The following is a 23,877-nucleotide window of genomic DNA, read 5'->3' on the forward strand; positions in this document are numbered from 1 at the left end:
AAACACACAGTAGATCTCATGCTAAGTTTGTTGCAATTTTAAGAAGTTCAAAGCATTATGCCATGTTTTATGGGGAAACTGAACTGGAAAGTCTCTGTTCTCCAGTAGTTGAGTAACTAATAGGTGAGATGGGCACATAAATAAAAATGAGCAATAACACAAAGCCTCTGGGATAACACTAAATAGCAGGAGTGATATTATAGGGAAGGATGTGCTATGTCAATAGGATGGAAGAAAAGTTTATTTTCTTTTCAGCAGCAGATCCTACTTTGAAGAAAAGTGTCATAAATAAACCTGAATTTAAAAAGGCCTGTTTCTGTGTTTATCGTGATAAATCTAACAAGGATATAGTATACACTATTTATTTATAAAATAATCAAATTATTGAAACATGTTTGCTGATATTCTGAAATTTGAAACATAATTATTTCATTTTGGTATTTCATCAAAAATGCAGTACTCGTATTCTTCCTTAAATATGCCTAATATAATAACTACTTGGCCTTTGCTTAGAAAAAAATACAGAGATTAACAAAACCTTATTTTTAAAATATTTATAAGGAACTTTACCAGGGTAACAAAAGTTTGTTTGTACCGGTTTAAAAATCTAGAGAGTGCCATCCCATAGACTTCTCTGCAGTGATGGAAATGTTTTAAAATTCTCACTGTCCAGTAAAGTAGCTACTAGCCCTGTGTGAATCTTGAGTACTTGAAATGTGACTACTTACTTCAACAGAGAGACTAGATTTCTATTTTATTTTAATTAATTTAAATTATATAGCCACATGTGGTTAGTGGCTCTCATATTATAAAACACAGTTCAAGAGTGTATTTATAAAAATTACCTGGGGTGTATTCTTGGTTAATTGATGAGTCAGGGAAGTCAAACACGACAAATCAAGGCAGAGAATGTAGTGTCTCTGCATGTTCCCGAAGCCCCCTTTATCCCTCACTCTCCCCCCGCCTTCAGTGAACAAGTGTGGTAGGCCTGACGTTCCATATTAAACAAAGAAATTAGTCAGGTAATTGGAAGCATGAAAAACTTTGTACCTAGGGGGTGGCAGAGTGAAACTACCCCTATTGGGAGAGTTGCATCTAATGAATTTCATAGTTTTCTTATCTAATATGCACCTGTCAAATAAGAAAAACTCAGTAATTACCTGCTCAGTAGATCATCAAAGTAACTATACAATTGGAAAGGAGTGAATAAAAGGGAAGATTACAAATATAGAATGTATAGTATTTAGCAATTAACTGAATGAGGGAGCTTTGGGAGAGATTAATTCAAACTCACCACAGAAAACACGTGGGGGCCATTACAAGAACTGTCAGGGAAAGAGGTTGGTTTGAAGTACAAGATGAACCTTTGTGCTGTTACAACGCTAGAATTTACCTGAACATCAGTGTTTTCCTACAATAATATTTTTTATCTACATAATTTAAAAAGTATTCTGGCTAAATTGAATACTAAATAGATTGCATATTTTTCTTATATATTTTTTTGTTTTAAAACTACTGGTTTTTGTTCCATCTATTTTACACAGTGTAAAATAAAACATAACTTTCATAAACAAAAGCAAACATTAAACATTTAAATAAGAACTGTGATTCATTGTTATGCAAAGATCACCCAAAATCATCAATATCAGTTATATATGTGTACATATTAATAAGATATGATATCCTTAGTTTAATGATGATATTCAAAATATTCAGAAGCTCTTTTTACTGAAATGGCTTTTGTGGAAGATTTAACAGCAATACATACTGTCCTAATATTATAATATTACCTAATTATATTTGAAATATAAAAATCTATGCATATATCTAATTGTAGTGTATACATATTATTATGAGCCTGTATATAAAAATCTCTCAACCCCTTTCCTTTTGTACCATATTTACACCAAATCACTTTATCAATTTATAGAAAATGTTGAGATGGAAAACTTGCTTCTTTGTTTTTAGGATTTTTAGTTAGCCTGACAATTACATTGACGTAAGATAGGTTAACAAGAGAAAAATAAATTTTGTTTGAACAGGAGCCCCATTTAAAGAGCTAAGTCAGGCAGCTTATGTACCTTTTAGACAAAGATACAATAAATTTGTAAAGAATTTATAAGACAAAGAAGTTTGGGCTTAGGGTATAGTAACGTAGTGAGGAAGTAACAAGGTTTGTTTATACAGCTTTTTGGGCCCTAAATTCTCATCTCTGGTGATAAGAATGTCTTTCTTCTTCCTGGTACAGGGAGTGTACCTTTTACATGAAGGATGTATTCCCTACTATGAGGGGGAAGAAGGATGATCACAGTGATCTTGCATCAGCTGTTTCTTAAATAACTTTAGTTCGAAATAATCAATGTGCCAAAGTGGCATTTTTTGGGGTTAATTTTTTTTAAGTTCATCCATTTTAATAGGTGTGTAATGACAATTTTTGCTTTAATATTTTTCTAAAACCAATAAATTCATTATTTTTTCTTATGTTTATTTGTCATCTTTATATTTTCATTAGTGATATATCTGCCCAGATATTTTGCCCATTTTTCTTATTGTTGAGTTTTGATCAATTTTTTTATCTTCACTGGAGGACATGTTTTCAGTGATTTTAGAGAGAGAAGAAGGTGGGAGGGGGAGGAGACAGAGAGAGAGGGAGAAAGAAACAGTGTGAGAGAAAAACACTGGTTTGTTGTCTCCTGGATGTGCCCTAACTGGGAATTGAACCCACAGCATAGGCACGTGTCCTGAACAGGAATCCAACTGGCAACCTTTGGTTGCACAGAATCATGCTCCAACCAACTCAGCCACACAACCGGGGCAGATTTTGATAATTATTTGTATATTTTGGACAGATACCTTCTATCAGATATATATTTTTAAAACATATTCTTCCCATTAATGACTTTTCATTCTCTTAGCAAGGTATTATTGTAAAGCCCAAATTTAAAAATTTAATAAAATACCACTTGTTCTTTTTTTCTTTCATTGATCATGTTTTTGGTAGTGTATCTACAAATTCATCATTAAACTACATATCATGCAGATCTTCTATTGCTTTCTAGAATTTTAAAAGTTTTGCATTTTTCATTTAAGTGAATTGTGTCAGGTGTGTCTAGGTTTATTTATTTATTTTTGTGTGCAAATGTCCAGTTTATCTAGTACCACTTTTCACAATAACTCCTCATTTTAAAGATCTGTTGACTGTGTTTGTATAGGTCTACTTCTGAGTATCCTATTCTTTCCATTGACCTATCTGTCTATTCTTTTGTCCAATATAACAGTGTCATAATGACAGGTAGTACCAGTCTTCCAGTTTTGTTCTTTTTTAGTTGTCATAGACCTTTCTGATTAGCAGTTTGAAATAGTTTCTCAATGTATACATGAGAACTTGCTGCAATTTTGATTGAGGCTATTTTCAATTTACAGATTGAGTTGGCAATAAATGACATTTTACCAGTATTGAGTCTTCCAGAACATAAAAATGGAATATCTTACATTCATTTATGTCTTTGATTTGTTTCATTGGAGTTTTATAGCTTTCCAAATATGGGTTCTCTACATCTTGATTTCTAGTTTAATTCCATTGTGGCCTGAAAACATACGTTATGTGGTCTTTATTCTTTAACATTTTTGTCTCAGAATGTAATCTGTCATATTGAATCTGCCATGTGAGCTTGAAAATGTATATTCTGCTGTTATTAGATAGAGTATTCTATAAATATCTATTAGATCAAGTTGATTCATAAGGTTGTTCAGGTCATCTATATCTTTACTGATTTTCTGCCTGCTAAATTTCTTAATCATTAAAAGAGGGGTGCTGAAGTCTCCAGTTAAATAGTGAGTTTGTCAATTTCTCTGTACACTCTATCAGATTTTGACTCATTCATTTTGATGTTCTTTTGTTACATGTGTACATGTTGAAGACTTTTACCTCTTTATGGAGATTTGGCCACTCTGTCACTATGTAACAACCCTCTTTATCCCTGATCATTTTTCTTGTTCTGAAATTCACTTTGTCTGAAGTCCATATAGCTAGTACAGCTTTTCCGTGATTTCTGTTAGCATGATCTGTATTTCTCCACCCTTTAGTTTTTTTTTATTATTTATGTCATTACAGTTGTTCCTGCTTTTTCTCCCTTTCCCCGCCTCCACTGAGCCCCATCCTCTACCCTCCCCAGGTCAACCCCCGTATTGTTGTCCATGCTGTGCGTTTTGCATAAATGTTCTTTGGTTAATCTCTTAAACATCTTTCATACCATTACTCCTCACCCACTCCTTTCTAGCAGCTGCCAGTCTGTTTTATGTATCTAGTTTCTGTTATTATTTTGTTCATTAATTTGTATTCATTAAATTCCACATATGAGATCAGGTGGTATTTTTCTTTCACTGGCTGCCTCATGGTCTGTATTTCCCCATCCCTTTAGTTTTGACCTATCTGAGTCTCTATATTTAAAATGAGTTTCTTGTAGCCAGTACAGATTTTATTAACTATTCTGACAGTCTGCCTTTATTTAGTGTATGTAGAGTATTTATATTTAAAGTGGTTATTGGTATAATTGGATTAATGTCTGCTATGTTTGTGCATGTTTTATGTTCATTACAATTGTTCTTGAACCTTTTTTCTACTTTTTGCCTTCTTTTTATAATTGAGATTTTATATGATTCTATTTTATTTTATTTATTTATTTTTAGTCAGAGGGGAAGGGAGAGGGAGAGAAACATCAATGTGTGGTTGCTTCTGATGCACCCCCCTACTGAGGGACCTGGACTGCAACCCAGGCATGTGCCCTGACTGGGAATTGAACCTGCAACCCTTTGGTTTGTAGGCTGGTGCTCAATCCACTGAGCCACACCGGCCAGGGCATATGATTCTATTTTAAAAACACATCATGCTAAGTGAAAGGAGCCAGACACACACACATACACACACACACACACAGACAACCACTGAAAACTGAATAGCATACTCTTCTATTTATATGTAATTCTAGAAAATTTAAAATTATGGGAATGTGAATCAATTACTGTGGTTATCAGTGGCTGGAGGTGTGAAGAGCAGATTGTCTGCAGATGAGTACAGTGAAACTTATTTGAAGTCTAGAAGTAGTCTATATTTTGGTCATGGTGATAATTACATACTATATGCAGCTGTCAGAACTGATGTTAATAAGGGTAAGTTTTATTATATATTAATTGTATTAATATACCAGACTTAAAAAAAAATCCTTGATAGAATAGATAGGATAAACATCTAACAAGCCAATTCTTGGCCAGATTATCCTAAATTTCTCACAGTAAAGGCCTATGTACTTCAATATCTATTGACCTGTGCAAGTTTGTCCCTCAACAAAGTATTACAAGACATGTTGAAAGGCAAGATAAAACACAAAATGGAGCAACAAAATCATCATCAGCACCAGCCAATATCAGATATGGTTCAGATATTGGAAATATATTTGGGATCTAGAATAATTATGATAACATGTTAAAGACTCTAATGGAGAAAGTGGACAGCATGCAGTACCAAATTGATTATGTCAGCAGAGATATTGAAACTTACAAAAGAGTTAAAGGAAATATTAGACATTAAAAACACAGTAACAGAAATGAGGAATGTATTCAATGCACTCACAGAAACCTTAACCAAGGACAGAGAGCAAACTGGAAGATAGGACAATAGAAATTACTCAGACTGAAATGCAAAGAGAAAAAAGATTGGGAAAAAACCTCCAAAGCATCCAAAACTATAGGACATAGTATTGAAAGAGAAAAACATTTGCTCAAACAAAAACTGAAACAACTTTTTGCCTACAGATCTGTACTATAAGATATTTGTAAGAAGTTATTTTAAAGAAACAAAATAACATCTCAGAACTTGGATCTCCATAAAGATAAGAGGTGTGTCAGAAAGGAAATAAATTATTATCAGTGAATTGATACTGTTTTATAAGCAAAGGATCTGTCTTTATAAAGAGGGACCATGCAAGATAGAGGTGGCATCTATACACACTTCTGAGATAAAAATATTTGTGAATGGGCATGGGATTAATTGACATACAGAGATGCATAGGTCAGCTTCTATTATGTCAGCTAAGTGAAAGCAATTTTTGTCATGTGGCATAAAGTGTACTTCTGTAAAGTCTTCTCTAGATCTGTGTAGGGGATTGAAGGTATTTATTTCCTGCTGATGCCCCTGTAATGCCTTACTCTAGGCTTACCTCCAAACATTTGCCAGATGAAGATCAAGATGTCTAAATATTTTCAGTTTACAAATTCACAGCAAACTTTTAAATAAAATATATTTTACTATTTATGAAAAGCTACAAGTCAGAATGGGTAACAATATCTAGTATAAAAATGTGGAACAAGTGGGACTCACATATTGCTGACAGTGGTGTGATTTGGCGAAAGTTTGCAATTTCTTATAAAGTTAAAAATATTCTTACCATACAATCCAGCAATTTTATTTCTAGGTCTTGACTCAAGAGAAATGGCAACTGATACATTAACAATATAGATTAATATTAACAATATACTAAACTAAAGAAGTCAGAGGCAAAGACTACATACTATATTATTCTATTTATACAAATGCTATGAAAACCAATCTAAACTATGGCCACAGAAGACACATGAACAAGTACGAGCAGTCGTGCGGGCCTGAATAGAAGGGGCCAATGAGGACTTTGGGAACAGTGAATATTCTGTGTTTTGATTGGAGTGGTGTATGGACTCCAAATGGATGTATATATTTGTCAAATTTCATTGAACTGCACACATATAATGAGTATTTATTGTATTTTAAAAATCTCAATACAGTTAGTTTTGAAAAATATATCTTAACTCTGAGGGCCAAGAATTAATCTTAAAATTAGAGGCATATCTGGGTTCTCTCTCTCCCTCTCTCCCTCATTTAGATGAAGATGAGCACAACTAGAATACACCACATAATTTAAAGAGATTTTTTATCATCTGAAGAGGGTAATCTCATTTATATGGAAGACAGGGAAGCTATCGCAGACTCGGAACAAGGGATTTAGAATAAGAAGCAGATACATTGGTCATTATGTATTAAATTGATGTACTTGCTCTGATATAAAGTTTGCTCTCTAATATTTTTATAGGTCTGTGTCCAACTTATAGTATACAAATAAAGTTGCTATCTAAAAGGACTCTGTTTCCTGCAGAAATAATTATTCAATTATTAGAATTATTTTTAATGTGAAGTATTCAAATATGTAGTTGGCCTATGCTTCTTCACAACCCAGAAAGGTCATTGCATTAGGTAAGAGTAAAATATATACACTGTTCTCTTAATACATCTCTCATGTGTAAGGAAAATTTAATTATTTTTAACAGATGTGAATTCTCTGAATTCACATGAATTATCAGTTTAGTGTTAAAGAGGGACCTTTCTAACCAGTGACCATGAGATTAAGTTAAATTAAGAAAGGGACAGATACTGTGTTCTGAGCAGTATTTGTTGCCTTTAAATTGATTTTCAATGCACAGCATAGCTTCAGCCAGAGCAGAGATCTCGAATCGAGTTTTGGATTGCTCTTAAACAGATAATTAAATTAACCACATTCAAAGGAATGCTGCATAAACATTGCAGGAGAGATTTTGGGCAGGCACTATACATATATTGGTAAATAGCACACACTCTGAGGTTAACCCGCCTGGGTTTGATCAAGGCTTCACTTGTCACCTGGCCAAGCCTAAAAGCTATTTGTCCTTTCTCTGTTTCTGTGTTTCTCCTTTCATAAAATTGGGGTGGTGATAAACAGGGCCCATCCCATAGACTTACGCAGATTAAATGAGTTAATATATGTAATATGATTAAACAGTGGTTAGCACATGAGCACAGCTTAAGTGTAACCTGTTTAGTTATTTTTATTAAATGTTAACTCAATTTTCAATTGAAAAAATTTACAGTGGAACTTGTAAGAAAGAATATCAGAAATGAAAATTATCAGTGGGTGAAGCAGAACTACAGACTGTATAAGAAGACATAAGAAATGCTAGGGTAGGGATTTTTTCTGTATCTTTCACTGACGTATGTCAAAGTATCCCAAATAGAGCCCGGCATATAGAAGTCAATAAATGATTGTTGAACTCAATTGAATTGAATGTGAAGAGATAGTTCTATCATACTCAGTGTTCATAAGAGTTACATATTCAGTTGTATGTGAATAATTGTAACTAAACATGCAATATACATAAAAACAGAACTTGAAATTGTTTCATGAAACATTACCCCAAACTTGAAAAAAGGAAATCTGCATTGGATAATTTGCAGATAGGATAAAAGGCAACAAAATGTCCTGATATGTCATGGGGATTTGACAGGACAAAGGGAAAGGTGACAGCAATTCACATGAGATGAGAAAACCAGAAAGAAATGGAAAAACTAAGAAGAAAAGTTATGATTAATCAGTGAATTCCCAAGTTGTAACACATGGGGGAATACATTACAAGGAACCTTAGAGTTAAACTTGACAAAGTTTGCTTCCATCTGTCCCACTCCTTTTTTCTCATCTGCTTAGTTAAAAGATGACCAATACAAATGGAGGTTATCTAAATAATTACAGTGAAAACTAAACTTTATAACTCAGACTTGGACCTCCACTTAGAGTTTTCTTTAAAGCCATAGGAACATCTTATTATAAGAGCAAAAGCTTTCACATAATGATCCAAGATTCTTTCTCATAAGGGAGATAATGTACCTTCTTCAACAGCTCATGCAAGGTATCTCTGACTGTCTTCAATGAGCAGAACACACTATGTCGGTGAATAGGCAAGGCAATAGCAAGTTGCTACTATTATGTGATTTTGTTTGGTTAGGTGGGATAACTTAATATGTAAAGAAACTTTATTACATTACTCTACATTCTATTCTTTCATCAATCTATTTTTCCTCAGGCCCATAAATTAACTTTTTAAATTATTAAAAAGTAATGTTAAGATCAAGGAGATAAATTTGCAACACTGACTTGCAAGCTAAAGTCAACTTGATTTTGGAACCCCAATAGCTAAGGTAAAGAGAGATAATCTGACTGTAAACAAATTTCTATTTGAAAACTTTGTGCATTCAGACAAAATACCTAAATTTGCAAAGTTGAGATGTTGTGACTGTAATTTTGTAAGATATGCAGGTATCTGGTTTTGATGAATGTAAATCAATATGCCCTAAACACACAATGCTTCTATCTATCCAGTTTAAGTTATTTCATCTAATTCATGTCCCATTTGAGAGTGCAGAAAGTAGCACAGTGCATAGGAAGAAAGAGGCTGGAGCAAAGAAATAGAGCTGGAAGGAAACAAAATCTAAGGGATAGTGAAAAGTTTTTGATGTGCTAGAATGGAAGGTTAACTAAAATTTGATCAATAAACAACCTTAAATCCACTTCTAAAAGAACACTCATCTTACAGCTGCACTTAAATAAACCAAACAAACCTAATTTTGAAATGATTGAAGTATTTTTGTTTTGTTATTGATATTTTTTAGAGAAAGATAAAGAAACTTTGATTTTATTATTCTACTTACATTGAGCATTTGTTGCTTGCTTCTTCCATGTGCCCTGACCGGAGACCAACCCCACAGCTTTGGTGCGTCAGGGTGGCACTCCACCCCGCTGCGCTGCCCATCCGTGGCCTTGGAGTACTTTTACTTCTGTGTACTATAAATTAAAAAAGGCAACGTAATTTAAATTGGTTTAGTACAACAGAAGGGTAAATATAAAATAATGTGAAAACGTAACAATATAATGACACACATTTGTAGTTGCTCCTTCCCAGTAGCATGATAAAAGCTATTAACCATATATTGCAATGAAATCACATATTAGATGGCATTAACCCCTAATTAAGAGATTTTAAAGTTGCTTCCTTAAGTGACTGCTGCTACTTATTCCCATAGAATACCAGATCAGTTACTAACCCTTGGAAGGCAACTACATGAGGGTAAGCTTCCTTGTTTTTCATGTTAAAATAAATTAATGGGAAAAATTCCTCAAAAGGTTTATATACAGTTACCTTGAAAATCAAGTCTGAGTGTATAAACTCTAAAAATAAATTTTAGACACGTTGCCCTTCAGTAGTACAGGATTTAAACTAATGACATGCTCGCAGGGGTGGACAAAAGTAGGCTTACAGTGTGAGTAAGTGAAACAGTCTATTCTTGTATTACTTGTATTTATTAATTATTATAACTTATTGTACTACAACTGTAAACCTACATTTGCCAACCTTGTATAATGAAAACTAAACACTTCCATGTATAGCTATGAAAATTTGAAGATGAAATCATCAAATATTATAAAAGAAATAAGTAGTATCAATAAGGATATTTAAAAATATATACATACATATGTATGATACTTATTATATATAGTCAGGTGTAATGTTAAGGATTTTAAGAAGAAACTATAAAGAAAGGAGGAGGGTATTGCTCATCTTCAGGCTTAGAGCACTGTCTGTTATTTTATATTGGTCCACTAATTTAATCTATAATTTGTCTAGGTGAGCAAGCACCCATGGTATGCCTTTGACCTTATGATGTAACCAAAATTAACTTAAAAAAAAAACAAGCCAGGATATATTTGACAATATTTTATATAGATCTGATGAATTTTAAGAAAGAGTTTGTCATTTAAGCATGTATTTTACTGGTGGTTGAGTCTTGTGTTGATTTTTAGGATAGCATTTCTATTTTAGAATTATCATACTTCTTTGGCACAGAAAGTAAATGGTGATTGAATGAGTATTGATTAGGCCTTACATGTCTTGAAGGGTTGAGTTCCTAGAATGTCTGGATACTTTATAAAGGGCAAAGTAGTGTATGATGGATTTCTGAAATTTTAATGGCATATTTGCATTATTTAGTTAGCATGTTCAACTTAATTCTTGTGATTATTAAATAAAGTCACCTTTATTATAACATATTACTAGTATTCTACTTGTTTTTATTAACTAACAAAACAGGGCCAGAGGCAATGGAAAACTCAAATTCAGTATAAATTAATGCTAAGCAGTAAGATTTACATAACTGCGATAAATACAAGGATCAGCAGCTGGTTTATACAGATGGCCGTTCAAATGTTGGGCCGCCCCAAACATAAACATAAGGGGCGGCAGTAGGAGGCAGGTAGTGATTAGGTATGAGATCGCTGAGGTTGGCCTTTAGTTTGGGTAGAATGCTGGACTTTTCTTTTTTTTCCACCAGAGATTTTCTCTGTGAAAAATAATTATCAAAATGTTACATTTAACATTATGGTGCTTCTTTCAGCAAATTTACATCAGTTTATTTTGATATCCTGAAATTGAGCTTCTGGAAAAGATCTGATTTAAAAATCAAATAACCATTTAGGTAATAGAAAATCTTAGTCCATTATGTGGCAGCTTAATTTAAGAATTGATAAAAATTCATTTTTGTGACTTTTTATGAAATATGCGAGCTTCCTCTCGGGGTTATGTTTGATCATTTTGAAATGTAAACCCAGGAAACCTTCACCAGCCTCAGGTTTTCAGCATCAGAGGGACTGGCAATATACCACTCCAAGAATTAATATTTAATAAAGAAACACCCTGACTGGTGTGGCTCAGTTAGTCGGGCTTCGTCCTGAAAAACGAAAGGTCACCAGTTTGATGCCTGGTCCGGGCACATGCCTGGGTTGTGGGTTGGGTACCCAGCTGGGGCGTGCATGAGAGGTACCTGATTGATGTTTCTCTCCCTGTCTTTCTCCCTCCCTTCCCTTCTCTCTAAAAAATAAATCAATATTAAAAATATTAAAATAAAAGAAGCAAATTGTACTTTTATGGCTTTGTGTTTTGTGCCCCACTATTCTACTATTCTAAACTTCCTTTCTTCAGTTTCTGATTTTCTTCCAACCTTGTTGATCACCCCCCCCCCCTGTCAGAATACACACATACATGCCGGGCCTTAGCATACCTCATTCCTTGAAATTTGACGATGTGATTCTCAGGAAACATGGCAAAGCATGCCTACCATTTAAACCTAATCCATATTATTGCCCTTAGAAATTCTGTCCAGTATTTTTTCTCATTTTCTTGATATTGTGCCATTACGGAATATCGATAAGAAGGGAAACCCCATGCCTAGCCCCGAGAAGTGAGTCCAGAATGAAAATAGTGCCTACATGACAACCAACCAACAGTGATGACAAATCAGCCTTTCTTGATGGCAAAATGTCTTGTGACAAGTAAAGGAATGACATGCTGTGACTTTATCTGCGGTGATTTCCCAAATGTGGTGGGTGGATGCACCTCAGGGATGCATAAGATACTTCATTGGGGTGGAAAAGGAAAATACATGAATTTTTAAAATTTTTACCTTACTTTAAATTTTCTGTTTTTGTTTGCTGTAATACTCGTATTAATCACCAATGAATCAACTAATTAATAACAGATACATGTTTGTACATTTGTAACTGATTGAAGAACATGACCAAAAAAGAAAGTGAAGACCTTAAAGAAAGTATATTAGGGAGTTAAAGTAGAGTTTAATCCAGGGAAAATGATGGGTTCAGGGCTAGTTAAAGTGGTTTTACCATAAACTTTGTCACATAAATGGGTAACCCACTACAGTTCCCCAAACCTTTCTAAACTCTTATCAGCAGGAAACCTGCCAAGCTTCAGCCAAGTAGCCAAGGAGAGTATGACACAGGGGGCATTTACAGAGGAATCAAGAGAGTTTTAAAAAGCAAGCAGGGGTGGTTGTATGCCGGGGCTGGTAATCAGGAGTGAAGTCATCACTAAACCCTGCACTTAAATGGAAGAGGAGGAGCCATTATATGAACTTATTAAAAAAAATACTTCTAGGGAACCACCTGACAGAGATGTACCTTTTGTTTTGGGGACAAGAGCCAGTTTGTAACTAGTACATAAGGAAGAACCAAGGGAGTAAACATTTTAACTTACTTTTGTTCTGTCCAGACTCTTACTGGTTTCTCCCGTTGGCCAAATCCCATCTCAAGCCAAAGAAGACAGTCTAGAGGTAGTTCATACAGGTCAGCTTCCAGGGGAATATTTGAGGAAGATTAGAGTGGAATGTGGATCTGGAGGAACAAATTGAAAATGTCCTGCACGCCACTCTTACTTCTTCTCAGCTTTCTACCCTTTTTTCCAGATGAAAAATGTGTCTCCCTAAAGCAAGGGAGGCACAAACTCCATCAACTACTATATCCTATGAATTGATGTCAGTCTAATCATATTCCCAAACAAAATCTAAAATGTTAGCAAGCCTTAATGCTCTTTGTATAAAGTAACCTAGACAAAAGTAGAGAAAGAAATTCATAAGTAACCTGAAATATAGCTGCTGTAGTCTTATGACATTACTCATGAGATCTTAGATGATGATTTTATATTCTTTTAGCTATGTCCATACAATGTGTATCCTAAGCTCTGTCAGTAAATAGTCTGTATAGTATTCTTTGCTTGGTGGTGGACTATCCCATGCCATAAGCCTTCAACTGGTCTGCCTTGATGGGATTGCTTCATTGTTCTCTTACCCAGGCTATTGAAGAAGTGAGGTGCTCCAGAATAAAACCTCCAGGCTCCAGAAGTAGTTCTTCTCATCCCCATTGTGTGGCAGCAATCTGATTTTCTGTTGGTAAATAACATCTATTGCCTCAACTATTATTGTGGTCCGTTTGTCTGCCCGTCAGTTCAACAACTTAAGGAGCTCATAATGGCCAGAGGGAAGACTTAATTTCCAAATTGACAGAGCCGTGACTGTGTTCTCTAGTGGAAGCATTTCTCCCATGGAAACTAGTATCCTTCTACTCACAAAGCCCAAGGTTACCGAGATGAAGAGCAAATACTGCTTCAATGAATTATTGGCTGAGAGATTTCACTCTCATTTCCTTCTTTGATTCCTGGACCTGTGTATTCTATCTATAGGAGATATGATATCACACTTTGGATATTGGTTTCAGGTATCCTATAGGACAACACCCCAAATCCACAAGGTTGCATCTCCCAAACGATGCTCCAGCAGTCTTCACCAGATTATTCTATCAGCTCAGCTACTTATTTTTGTCAAGGACATGAAACCAGGGGATTTTTTGGTGTGCTCACAGTCACATTTCTTTTGCTGTAAGTTATTTTCCCTGGTCTGAAGTGAGATTATGTCTAAATCCAAGAAAATCAGGATATTGTAAGTCTACAGTGGTAGTACTGAGAGAATTGTGGCCAGAGAAGACAGATTCCAGATATCTTTCTCTCCCTGTAAGAAAACATTTTTCCTCACAATGATGAGTGGGGTCCAATAGCATCAGCCTCACGCCAATGAGTCTAAAACGGTACCATATGAATGGCTTTGTGTTCTCTTCTGCTATTGGCAGCTTGGGTGGCCTTACTCATATTAACCGTGGTGAGAAGTTGATGTTGTTAAATCTATACATAGTCTTCATTTGACTTATCCTGGCCTATTAGCACGTCTCCCTCTCAAACAACTGAAAAAAAGAAACTGAAAAAAGATTAAATGGAAAAAAAAAGAGACTGACAGCTATAGGAAGGATAATTTTGTCCATCTGATTGTTGAGAGGCTCTTCTGCAGAGGGAGCCCTTTGTGGAAGATTACATGGGACATTAATATCCATTTTTGCAGCTATTTCAAGGGAACCACTCTTGTACTCCTCCCATCAAATATTTTCATCATCAATTTTTCCTTCCAGTTCCCTTAGATCTCTTACTAGCTGCCCAACCTGTTAGCTACTGCTCATGGATTTGTGTAGTTCCCTACCTCCAGAGGACCTTTTAAATATCCACTTTTAAATATTCAGTCAAATTTCTTCTCTGAGGTTCTGCCCTGTGGGTGGATTTCCTTTCACCCACTGACTTTCAGGACCACTGCTGAGCAGGACTGTAAGAAAGCAGCTTCCAGCAGGTGCTAGCATAGAGGGTAGCTTCTTATTGAATCTAGTGTTGCACTGTTTCCTACCTCATTAGCCAGTCATAGGGTTCTCCCCCTGACATTATCATTGAGAGTGAGAGAACCAACCCGCAGCAACCTCACAGAGAGGGAACCAGGGAAATTAGTACCTCATCCTCATTCATCTTCCGTCTCTCAATACCTGCCAGTACCTTCTCAACCAGAAGTCAAAGGCCAAGGGAGCCCTGGTTGATGTGAACACAGAACTTAACAACCTGGGACACAGCAGGCTAGACCTGGCGCCGAGTGAGGCCGATTGAGCTAAAAAAAGATATTCAGGACAACTACCATCAACAAAGCCACACAATTTAGCAGTAGATTTAATTTAATGACTTAAAATAATTTGGGGTGTTTGACATGATTCCTTTTTCTACTTAAACAATTCAGTATTATTTTATAATTTTTAATTGCAGACTTCTGTGAAGGAATTTTAATTTCTACATGGACTTATAATAACAAACTGAGTAATGGTTGCCTCACATTTTCTCTGAAATATTAGTTAATAAACTTTAAGCTTTTTAGATTTTTTTGCAGCTTTATAATAAATAAAATGTTCAGAAATTATTTGAAAAATATGTTTCTACTTCCACAATTAGATGTACATTCAATGAATGCAATGCTTTTTAATATTGGTCAAAGTGTTTATATTTTTGCAGACTTGATGAATCATATCTGGGATGATATATCAAATGCTTAGAGTTTATAATTGTGTTATAAACAATTTAAAATGAATGTTGGATTATGTAAGGGACTTAGTTAAAATCGCCAGTTTCACTTTTGATGTCCCCTTACAGAAGACTTCCCAAAGCATCTTGAAGCCAAAATTGGTGCTTTTCTTTACAGAAAATTAATGGGATTTTGTTTTGTTTGTTTTGTTTTTTGGTAGTATAGACAGAAGTGTGGGGGTGGGAAGATTTATTTTTATTTTTATTTTTTAAGATTTTATTTATTTTCAGAGAGAGGGAAAGGGAGGGAGAAAGAAAGAGAGAGAAATATCAGGGTGTGGTTGCCTCTTGCACAGCCCTTACTGGGGACCTGGCCTGCAATCCAAGCATGTGCCTTGACTGGGAATTGAACTTGTGACCCTTCAGTTCACAGGCTGGCGCTCAATCCACTGAGCAATACCAGCCAGGGCTGAGAAGATTTTTTATTCAAAGCAGAAACTAAGGCTATTACTAGAGGTATTACAAATTGAGGACTACTTAAATACTTTTAATGAGGAAGCCCATTCTTAATGCAGAAGGAAATAATTTCATATTTCCTCATGATTTTATTACCTCAGTGAACACTTTATAAGCTGGGCCCATTGTTTCCGGGAAACATTATGGCTATCACATGTGCCAGACAACATCTTCCTGAATATAAGGATCGCATTGGCTTTAGTAGCTGTGTAGAATGTTTTATAAGGATGACTCTGAAAGTGAGAACTGTTTATACTAATATAGGAATTTGCTTTTTCCTAAAACAAACCAAGAACTTTGCTACTTGAGCTTGCTCAGCTACTAAATGTTCTCTTATCTGAAAATTATAGCAAATTTCCTGTGAGGAATTTTCCTAAGAACAAACCTGAAGGGTCTTCTTCAACCTGCTTGTCATCTTGTGTACGTTAAGAAACTTTTCTTCCTTCAGGAATTCCAGCCAACATCAATTTCTTTTTTTTAACACTTCCAACATTTACTGACTTCATTTCGTTACTGTCTCTGTAAAAGCCAGGTTATGTCTGTCTTCACTGAAACCAGATTTTTTATTAATATGAGACTGAAATCACCTTATTAGGTGATGTTGAACTGATTAAGAAAATATAGATAATGCTAAAGAAAATAAAAGCTCTGATCTAACAAATCACTGCTAGTCTTCATTGGTGACATATGCATGTACATCATACAATAATTTTTTATAGAAATGAGTTTGTTTTGTAACATTGTTTCATGGCATATTTTTTCACTTAGGTGTAATATGAACATATACTTTTTATAGCATAATTTTAATTGCTGCATAGTTTTTTCTATATATATAACAGTTTATAAAATATTTAACATATAGAGAGAGTGAGTGAGAGGAGAATATACATTTATTTTTGCCTGCATGTACAAACATACTACTACTTTAATTACACATGCCATATATGAGGATAAAACTTTAGGTATATTTGTATTTCCCTAGAATATATATATTTTCAAAAAGAATCCTTGAATCATAATGTATAAGCTGTGTTTCATTTTCTTGTATAGAATATTTTAAGAGGGTATGATATGGGCATCCGGTATAATACCTATGTGAATATGTAACATTTTATTTAAACAGTACTGTGAAGTCATTTAAACATCTTATAGAAGAAGAATTTATGAACAGTAAAAGCAGAGTAATTGGTCCATGATTGTGAGGCTAATAGCTGCAAAAATTTAGGCAGCCATAGTGAGAATCATTTGTAATAGGTATACAAACTATTATTTTTTTAGAAGCTACACATTGGGAATTGAAAAGAGATTAATTAAGTGCTTGCTTCATTTAAGTGGTAGTTTCTTCATCTGCCTAGGATCTGTTTTGTGATCTAATTAAAACTGCTTAAAGCTGTAGTTCCCATACATTTTAATTATGTTTCACTATCAATAAACATGTTTGAACTTGTACTAATGTCTATATATTTATTTATAATGTGTAAAATATTATTTTCAAGCCACATATAATACAGGTTAGGACTAAATTTAATATAAAATATAAGGTAGGAGTTTTACTTCTTTTTAAATATTATAATCGATAATTTCATGCCCCTCTGAGACTGAGAAAACCTCTATTTGAATGATGCTGTTCACCAGTCCCTTAATAGAAGAACTAGATTACCTCCGAGTTTCCTACTTTTTTCAATTTATTCACTGATTGAATGAACAGAGTGCTCGGCAATTGACTAAGTCAAAGGTGAGGCAGAACATGTTGGTGAGTCTTTATAGATTAATGGGGAAAGGACAAAGTGAAGTAACAAAAATAACTATCAAGCGTAATGCATAGGTCTGAGATCCCAGTGGTTTACAGAAACAGAGCTGTTTTCCTCTCATGTAATTATGCAGTGTATATACAATAGTCCCCCCTTATCCCAGGTGAAATGTTTAAGACTCCCGGTGGATGCCCTGGCCTGGTGGCTCAGTTGGTTGAAGCATCGTCCCGTACACCAAAATGTTGCAGGTTCAATCACATAGCTGGGTTGCAGGTTTAATCCCTGGCTGAGGCGTGTATGGGAGGCAGCTGATCAATGTTTCTCTCTCCCATTGATTTCTCTCTCTCTTTCTCAAATCAATACAAATATTCTTGGTTGAGAATTAAAAAATAATAAGACCTCCAGTGGATGCCTCAAACAGCAGTGGTACCAAACCCTATATATACTGTTTTTCCTGCACATACATGCCTATGATAAGGTTTAATTTATAAATTAGGCCAAATAAGATAGTAACAATAATAACTAATAATGAGGCAATTACAACAACATACTGAAATAGAAGTTATGGGAATGTGGTCTCTCTCTCTACATAACTTATATAATGTCCTGTACTCACCGTGTTGTTCTTGTGCTGATATGAGGTAGTACGATGCCCATATCTGAGACGAACTGAGATACTCAGAATGACACACAGTTTAAAATTTATGAATTGCTTATTTCTTTAGTTTTCCATTTCATATTTTTGGAATTTGGTTGTCCACAGATAACTGAAGCCACAGAAGGTGAAACTATGGATAAGGGGGTACTCCTGTACCTGATCAGCGAGTGGTGCCCCTCCAGGTGATTCAGTCACCCATATTATTGCTTTCTTGTGATGCCTCTGCTGGTTTCAGTGGCTTCTGAAGTTGCTATAGCAAGGGAAAGAGTACAGAGAATCATCCCTGGAAAGTTTTTATGCACTAGGTCTAGAATTGCCATATATCATTTCTATACTCAGTGATAGGAGTACACTTACCTGCAGGGGAGACTGGGTGATGTTATGTAAATGTGTACTCAGGAGGGAGAGAAGATAGGATAGTCTGGTAGGTAGACTCTACCATACCAAATGCAATCAAGAGACCCGGTAAACGCTAGGATACGAGGCTGCAGCTGGCATAGCATGGCGTACTGTTTTTCAGCACACATTTTTACTAAGTAGAGTGTACACTAAAATCATGGCAAAATGTATAGTATAATAAATACGTAAACCAGTAGCATAGTCATTTGTTGTCATTATCAAGTATTGTGTACTCTACGTCATTGTGTGTGCTAGACTTTTGTGCAACTGGCAGCACCGTGAGTTTGTTCAACCACATCACCACAAACACGCAAGGAACGCATTGCTCCATGACCTTGTGCTGGCCCTGACATCACTGCGTGATAGGAACATTTCAGCTTCATCGTAATTTATGGGGCCCGGGTCACACGTGGTGGATCATATACGTGATCCATAGTTGATTTAAATGTCATTATGTGGTGCATGATTGTAATGTCATTTTTGAGTCAAATTATTTATCTTTAATGATTTCACCATATAATTAGGAAGAAGATAATTTACAGTATAGTATATTAATCTATTTTTGTAGTTCAAACCAGCTTTTGATTTGGGATATTTTCATCTATATTCAAATCAATAATCAAGATATAATGTAATTTAGTTGCCTTCTCTATTACATTTGCCTATTATAGTAAAAAGTAGCACATGTACTTTAATGACAGTTCTGCTTTTTTTAAAGACTTTTAATTTATTTTTAATATTTAGAGATAGGGTAAGGGAGGGAGAAAGAGAGGGGGAGAAACATCAGTGTGTGGTTGCCTCTCATGCGCCCCTTACTGGGGGCTTGGCCCACAAGCCAGGCATGTGCCCTGACTAGGGATCAAACCGGAGACCCTTTGGTTTGCAGGCTGGAGCTCAATCCACTGAGCCACACCTGGTTTCCTTTTTGTTTTGTTTTGTTTTGTTTTTTTACTTGGTGGAGAAAATTGGTATTTTATGGATTTGGGGTGATTTTTTCCTTTGAGCCATATAGAAGAAACAAGGAATGGGCAAATAAGTATGAGATACAGGTACAGGTACACCTGCTGCATACATGAAATACCCATGGTCAATAGATAATATTATGTAGCCTGATTATGTTTCATATGTCAGAATTAGAAGACTCCTGAGAGAACAACAGAAATTGTTTGTGGAATCAAAACTTAAATCCTAGAAATAGAAGGTACCTTACTTAATGCCTAGCTAAGTCCAACATCTCACCAACAGCACAAATTCACCCAAAGCTAACTAACTCCATCTGATTTGGGGGATGATAAGCTTACTCTCTCCCAAGGGAACATATTACTGTTAGAATTTTATTACTGTTAAATTAAGCAAAATATCCTTTCTCTTTTAAAATTTTTCTTTTTTAATTTAATCTTTATTATATTTTTTCCATTGATTTAATCTTTATTACATTTTTTTCCATTACCATTTAGTCCCTTTACGCCCCTCTCCCCCTAGCAATCACCACACTGTTGTTCACGTCCATGAGTCCTTTTTCCTTTTTGCTCAAACCCTCTACCCCCTCACCCTGCTCACTAGCTGTCATCAGCTCTCCATCTATGAGGTTTCTCCATTTTTCTTGTTAGTTCAGTTTGTTCATTGGATTCCACATATGAGTGAAATCATATGGCATTTGTCTTTCTCCAACTGGCTTATTTCCCTTATTATAACGTTCTCCAGGTCCATCCATACTTTTGTTAAGGGTAAGATTTTCTTCTTTTTTATGGCTGAGTAGAATTCCATTGTGTAAGTGTCCCATAGTTGTTTTATCCACTCATCTACTGTTGGACATTTGGGCTGCTTCCATATCTTGGTGATTGTAAATAAAACTGACAGTGAGCTGTCAGAAAGGACATAGGGGTGCTTATGTCCTTTTTAATTAGTGTTTTGGGTTGGTTCCTTTGGATATGTTCCCAGAAGTGGGATAGCTGAGTTGAAAGGCAGATCCATTTTTAAATTTTTGAAGTTTCTGCATACTGCTTTCCATGATGGCCGCACCCATGTATCTGCATTACCACCAACAGTGCAAAAGGGTCCCCATTTCCCCACATCCTTGCCAGCACTTGTTTGTTGGTTTTTGATAATGCCATTCTGACAGGTGTGAGATGGTGTCTCATTGTGGTTTTTATTTGCATTTCTCTGATGATTAGTGACATTGAGCATCTTTTCATATGTCTGTTGGCCAACTGTATGTTCTGTTTAGAGAAGTGTCTATTCAGGTCCTTTGACCATTTTTTTAATTGGGTTGGTTTTTTTTTGTGTGTGTGTGTGTGTTGAGTTTTATAAATTCTTTTTAAAATTTTGGATATTAACCCCTTACTAGATGTATCAGTGAGTATGTTCTCCTATTCTGTGGGTTGTCTTTTTATTTTTATTTCGTTGATGTTTTCCTTTGCTGTGCAAAAACTTTTTAGTTTGATGTAGTCCCATTTGTTTACTTTTTCTTTTGTTTCCCTTGCCTGAGGAGATATATCTGTTAAATTTTGCTACGAGCAATGTCCAAGTTTTTGCTGCCTCTGTTTTCTTCTAGCATTTTTATGGTTTGGGGTCTAATATTTAAGTCTTTTATCCATTTGTAATTTATTGTTGTTTGTGGTGTAAGAAGGTGATATAATTTCATTTTCCTGCATGTATCCATCTAACTTCTTCAATGCCAGTTATTGAATAAACTATCCTTAGCCCTTTGAGCTTGCTTCCTCTGTTGAATATTAGTTGACATAAAGGTGTAGGTTATTTCTGGGCTCTGTATTCTGTTCCATTGATCCATGTGTCTGTTTTTATGCCAGTACCATGCTGTTTTGATTACTATGGCCGTATAGTATAGTTTCATATTAGGTAGCATGAGTCCTCCAACTTTTTCTTTCTCAGTATTGCTGCTGCTATGTGGAGTCTTTTGTGGTTCCATATAAATTTTTGAAATATTTGTTTTAGTTCTGTGAAATATGTCATTGGAATCTTGATAGGAATTTTGTTAAATCTATAGATTGCTCTGGATAGTATGAGCATTTTAATCATGTTAATTATTACATTCCATGAACATAGTATATGCTTTCACTTATTTATAGCTTCTTCTATTTCTTTCTTCAGTGTCTTATATTTTTCCAGGTACAGGTCTGAAATTTTACTTTTGGTATTTTGTATCATGTAATTATTAAGTCTTAATGATTGGTCAGGTTACGTTATATATCTAGACTTGAAAGACAACATGCATTAAATGAATTAAAATAGGCTGTTTCTTTAGTGTAGTGTGTGGTTTATAAATAAATGTTAAAGATTTGATGATTGTATTGTGAAGCCAGTATATAAATAATACATTTGAGAATCATATCCATTGCATGAGTTTATTCATTCAGTTCCCTATCCATGTTTTTATGTATCTGTTTACCGTGTATCTTACAGCTGTTATTTCAAGAAACCAAGAAGGGCCAGGAGAAATGGGAAAGGCTGTGCTGATTCCTAAAGATGACCAGGAGAAGATGAAAGAACTGTTTAAAATCAATCAGTTTAACCTAATGGCCAGTGATCTGATTGCCCTTAACAGAAGTCTGCCAGATGTAAGACTAGAAGGGTGAGTTTACATGTATTGCATAATCTTATGTATTTCAGAATATCTCAGAAACTTCAGTTAACTCAGGTTATTTCAGCTCTAGAAGTCTGTGGTTCTGAATAACTGCACCGTAGCAAGATTATTCTATGCATATATATGATGGGAAACATGAGCTGTCCTCTTCTCTGGCAGGGCAAAGTACGTTATTTGAAACAAATGCAGAACACACAGCCTAACTGGTGTCTCTCCATGAGATGTTTGTTTTCTTTTCCTTTTTCTTATCTTGCCAAATATAGAGCAAACATGCTCTTTAGTAGATTATTTTCTTGCCAGCATACAAAGCTCTCACACTTTGATTTGAAAAACTATATGCGTTGCTATTCTGGCATAAAAGTAGTCAATTGCTTGTATGATTCTTTGACCTTATAAATGATTATTTATTATGGGTTCCAACAATTTATGCTGCTGTTTATAATTAGCATGCTCAGTTATTAGCCATGGAGGAAATAATCAACTAGCAATAATAATATGGAATGAAAAATTAAGTTGAAAAATTCAACTTATATATGATTAACTATAAGCCATACTCTAAGTAGTTGAATGTATTTTAACTGGATGTCATGAAATTAGATACTTATTTGCAGTAGCGTAATTCTAGTATGTAGTCCTTATAAAGTAAATACTTGGAACTTAGAAATATATGCCCTGAGATTTTAGAAAATTTCCAAGTTTACAGATATTTTTCAGAAGACACTTCTGTGTAAACTGAAGTTGTTCTTTTAGCCATATAATGACTTTTTCTTTATACAACAAAATCATAGTTAGTGCAAATAAAGTTTGCCATGTATAATTGGTTATATTACAGCAGTAGTATGATGATGGTAACCTCAAAATTCTAAATCTGATTTTTTTCCTCCTTTTTGAATTACTTCAAATGAGCTGAAAGTAACCAAAACCTTATTGAGATGCTGGGGCTGAGCTGTCAGAAAGGTCATTTGGTAGCTAAGTAATTGCTTTTATACACTCTTGTATGTTTTTGGAGTGATTCTTTCAACAAAACCACAAACAACTATAGATTATGATGTTTTTGGTCCCCAGGAAAAGGTTAAAACATCAAATATTACATTTGTGCCTTCCAAAGAGCTAAATAATTTTATAGGTAGTTCTATCCATATTTGCATGTATATAGAAATATTGCATCTTGAAAAGCACAAAAATCATATTATTCTATTAATTTTAGTATTCTATATGCTAAGTTTATAATGTTGTAGTGTTACATTTATTACTTTGTTTTATACACCATGTTTTAATAAAATGTGTAAATGTGATACTTAGGCATTCAAGAAAACCATGTAAGCACTAGTTCA

At 34.8% G+C, this 23,877-nt stretch overlaps 1 protein-coding gene across 3 annotated transcripts in view; it reads left to right on the plus strand.

The window, feature by feature from the left end:
- GALNT13 (polypeptide N-acetylgalactosaminyltransferase 13) overlaps positions 1 to 23,877 on the plus strand; it is a 491,331-nt gene that overhangs the window by 191,106 nt on the left and 276,348 nt on the right. For all 3 annotated transcript variants that reach the window (XM_024579888.4, XM_024579889.4, XM_045187456.3), the window contains exon 4: positions 22,363 to 22,531. In XM_024579888.4, coding sequence (XP_024435656.1) covers positions 22,363 to 22,531 — 169 coding nt within the window. The remainder of the gene's footprint in view (positions 1 to 22,362; positions 22,532 to 23,877) is intronic.

The sequence above is a fragment of the Desmodus rotundus genome, chromosome 2, assembly GCF_022682495.2.
Source record: "Desmodus rotundus isolate HL8 chromosome 2, HLdesRot8A.1, whole genome shotgun sequence".
Taxonomy (NCBI): domain Eukaryota; kingdom Metazoa; phylum Chordata; class Mammalia; order Chiroptera; family Phyllostomidae; genus Desmodus; species Desmodus rotundus.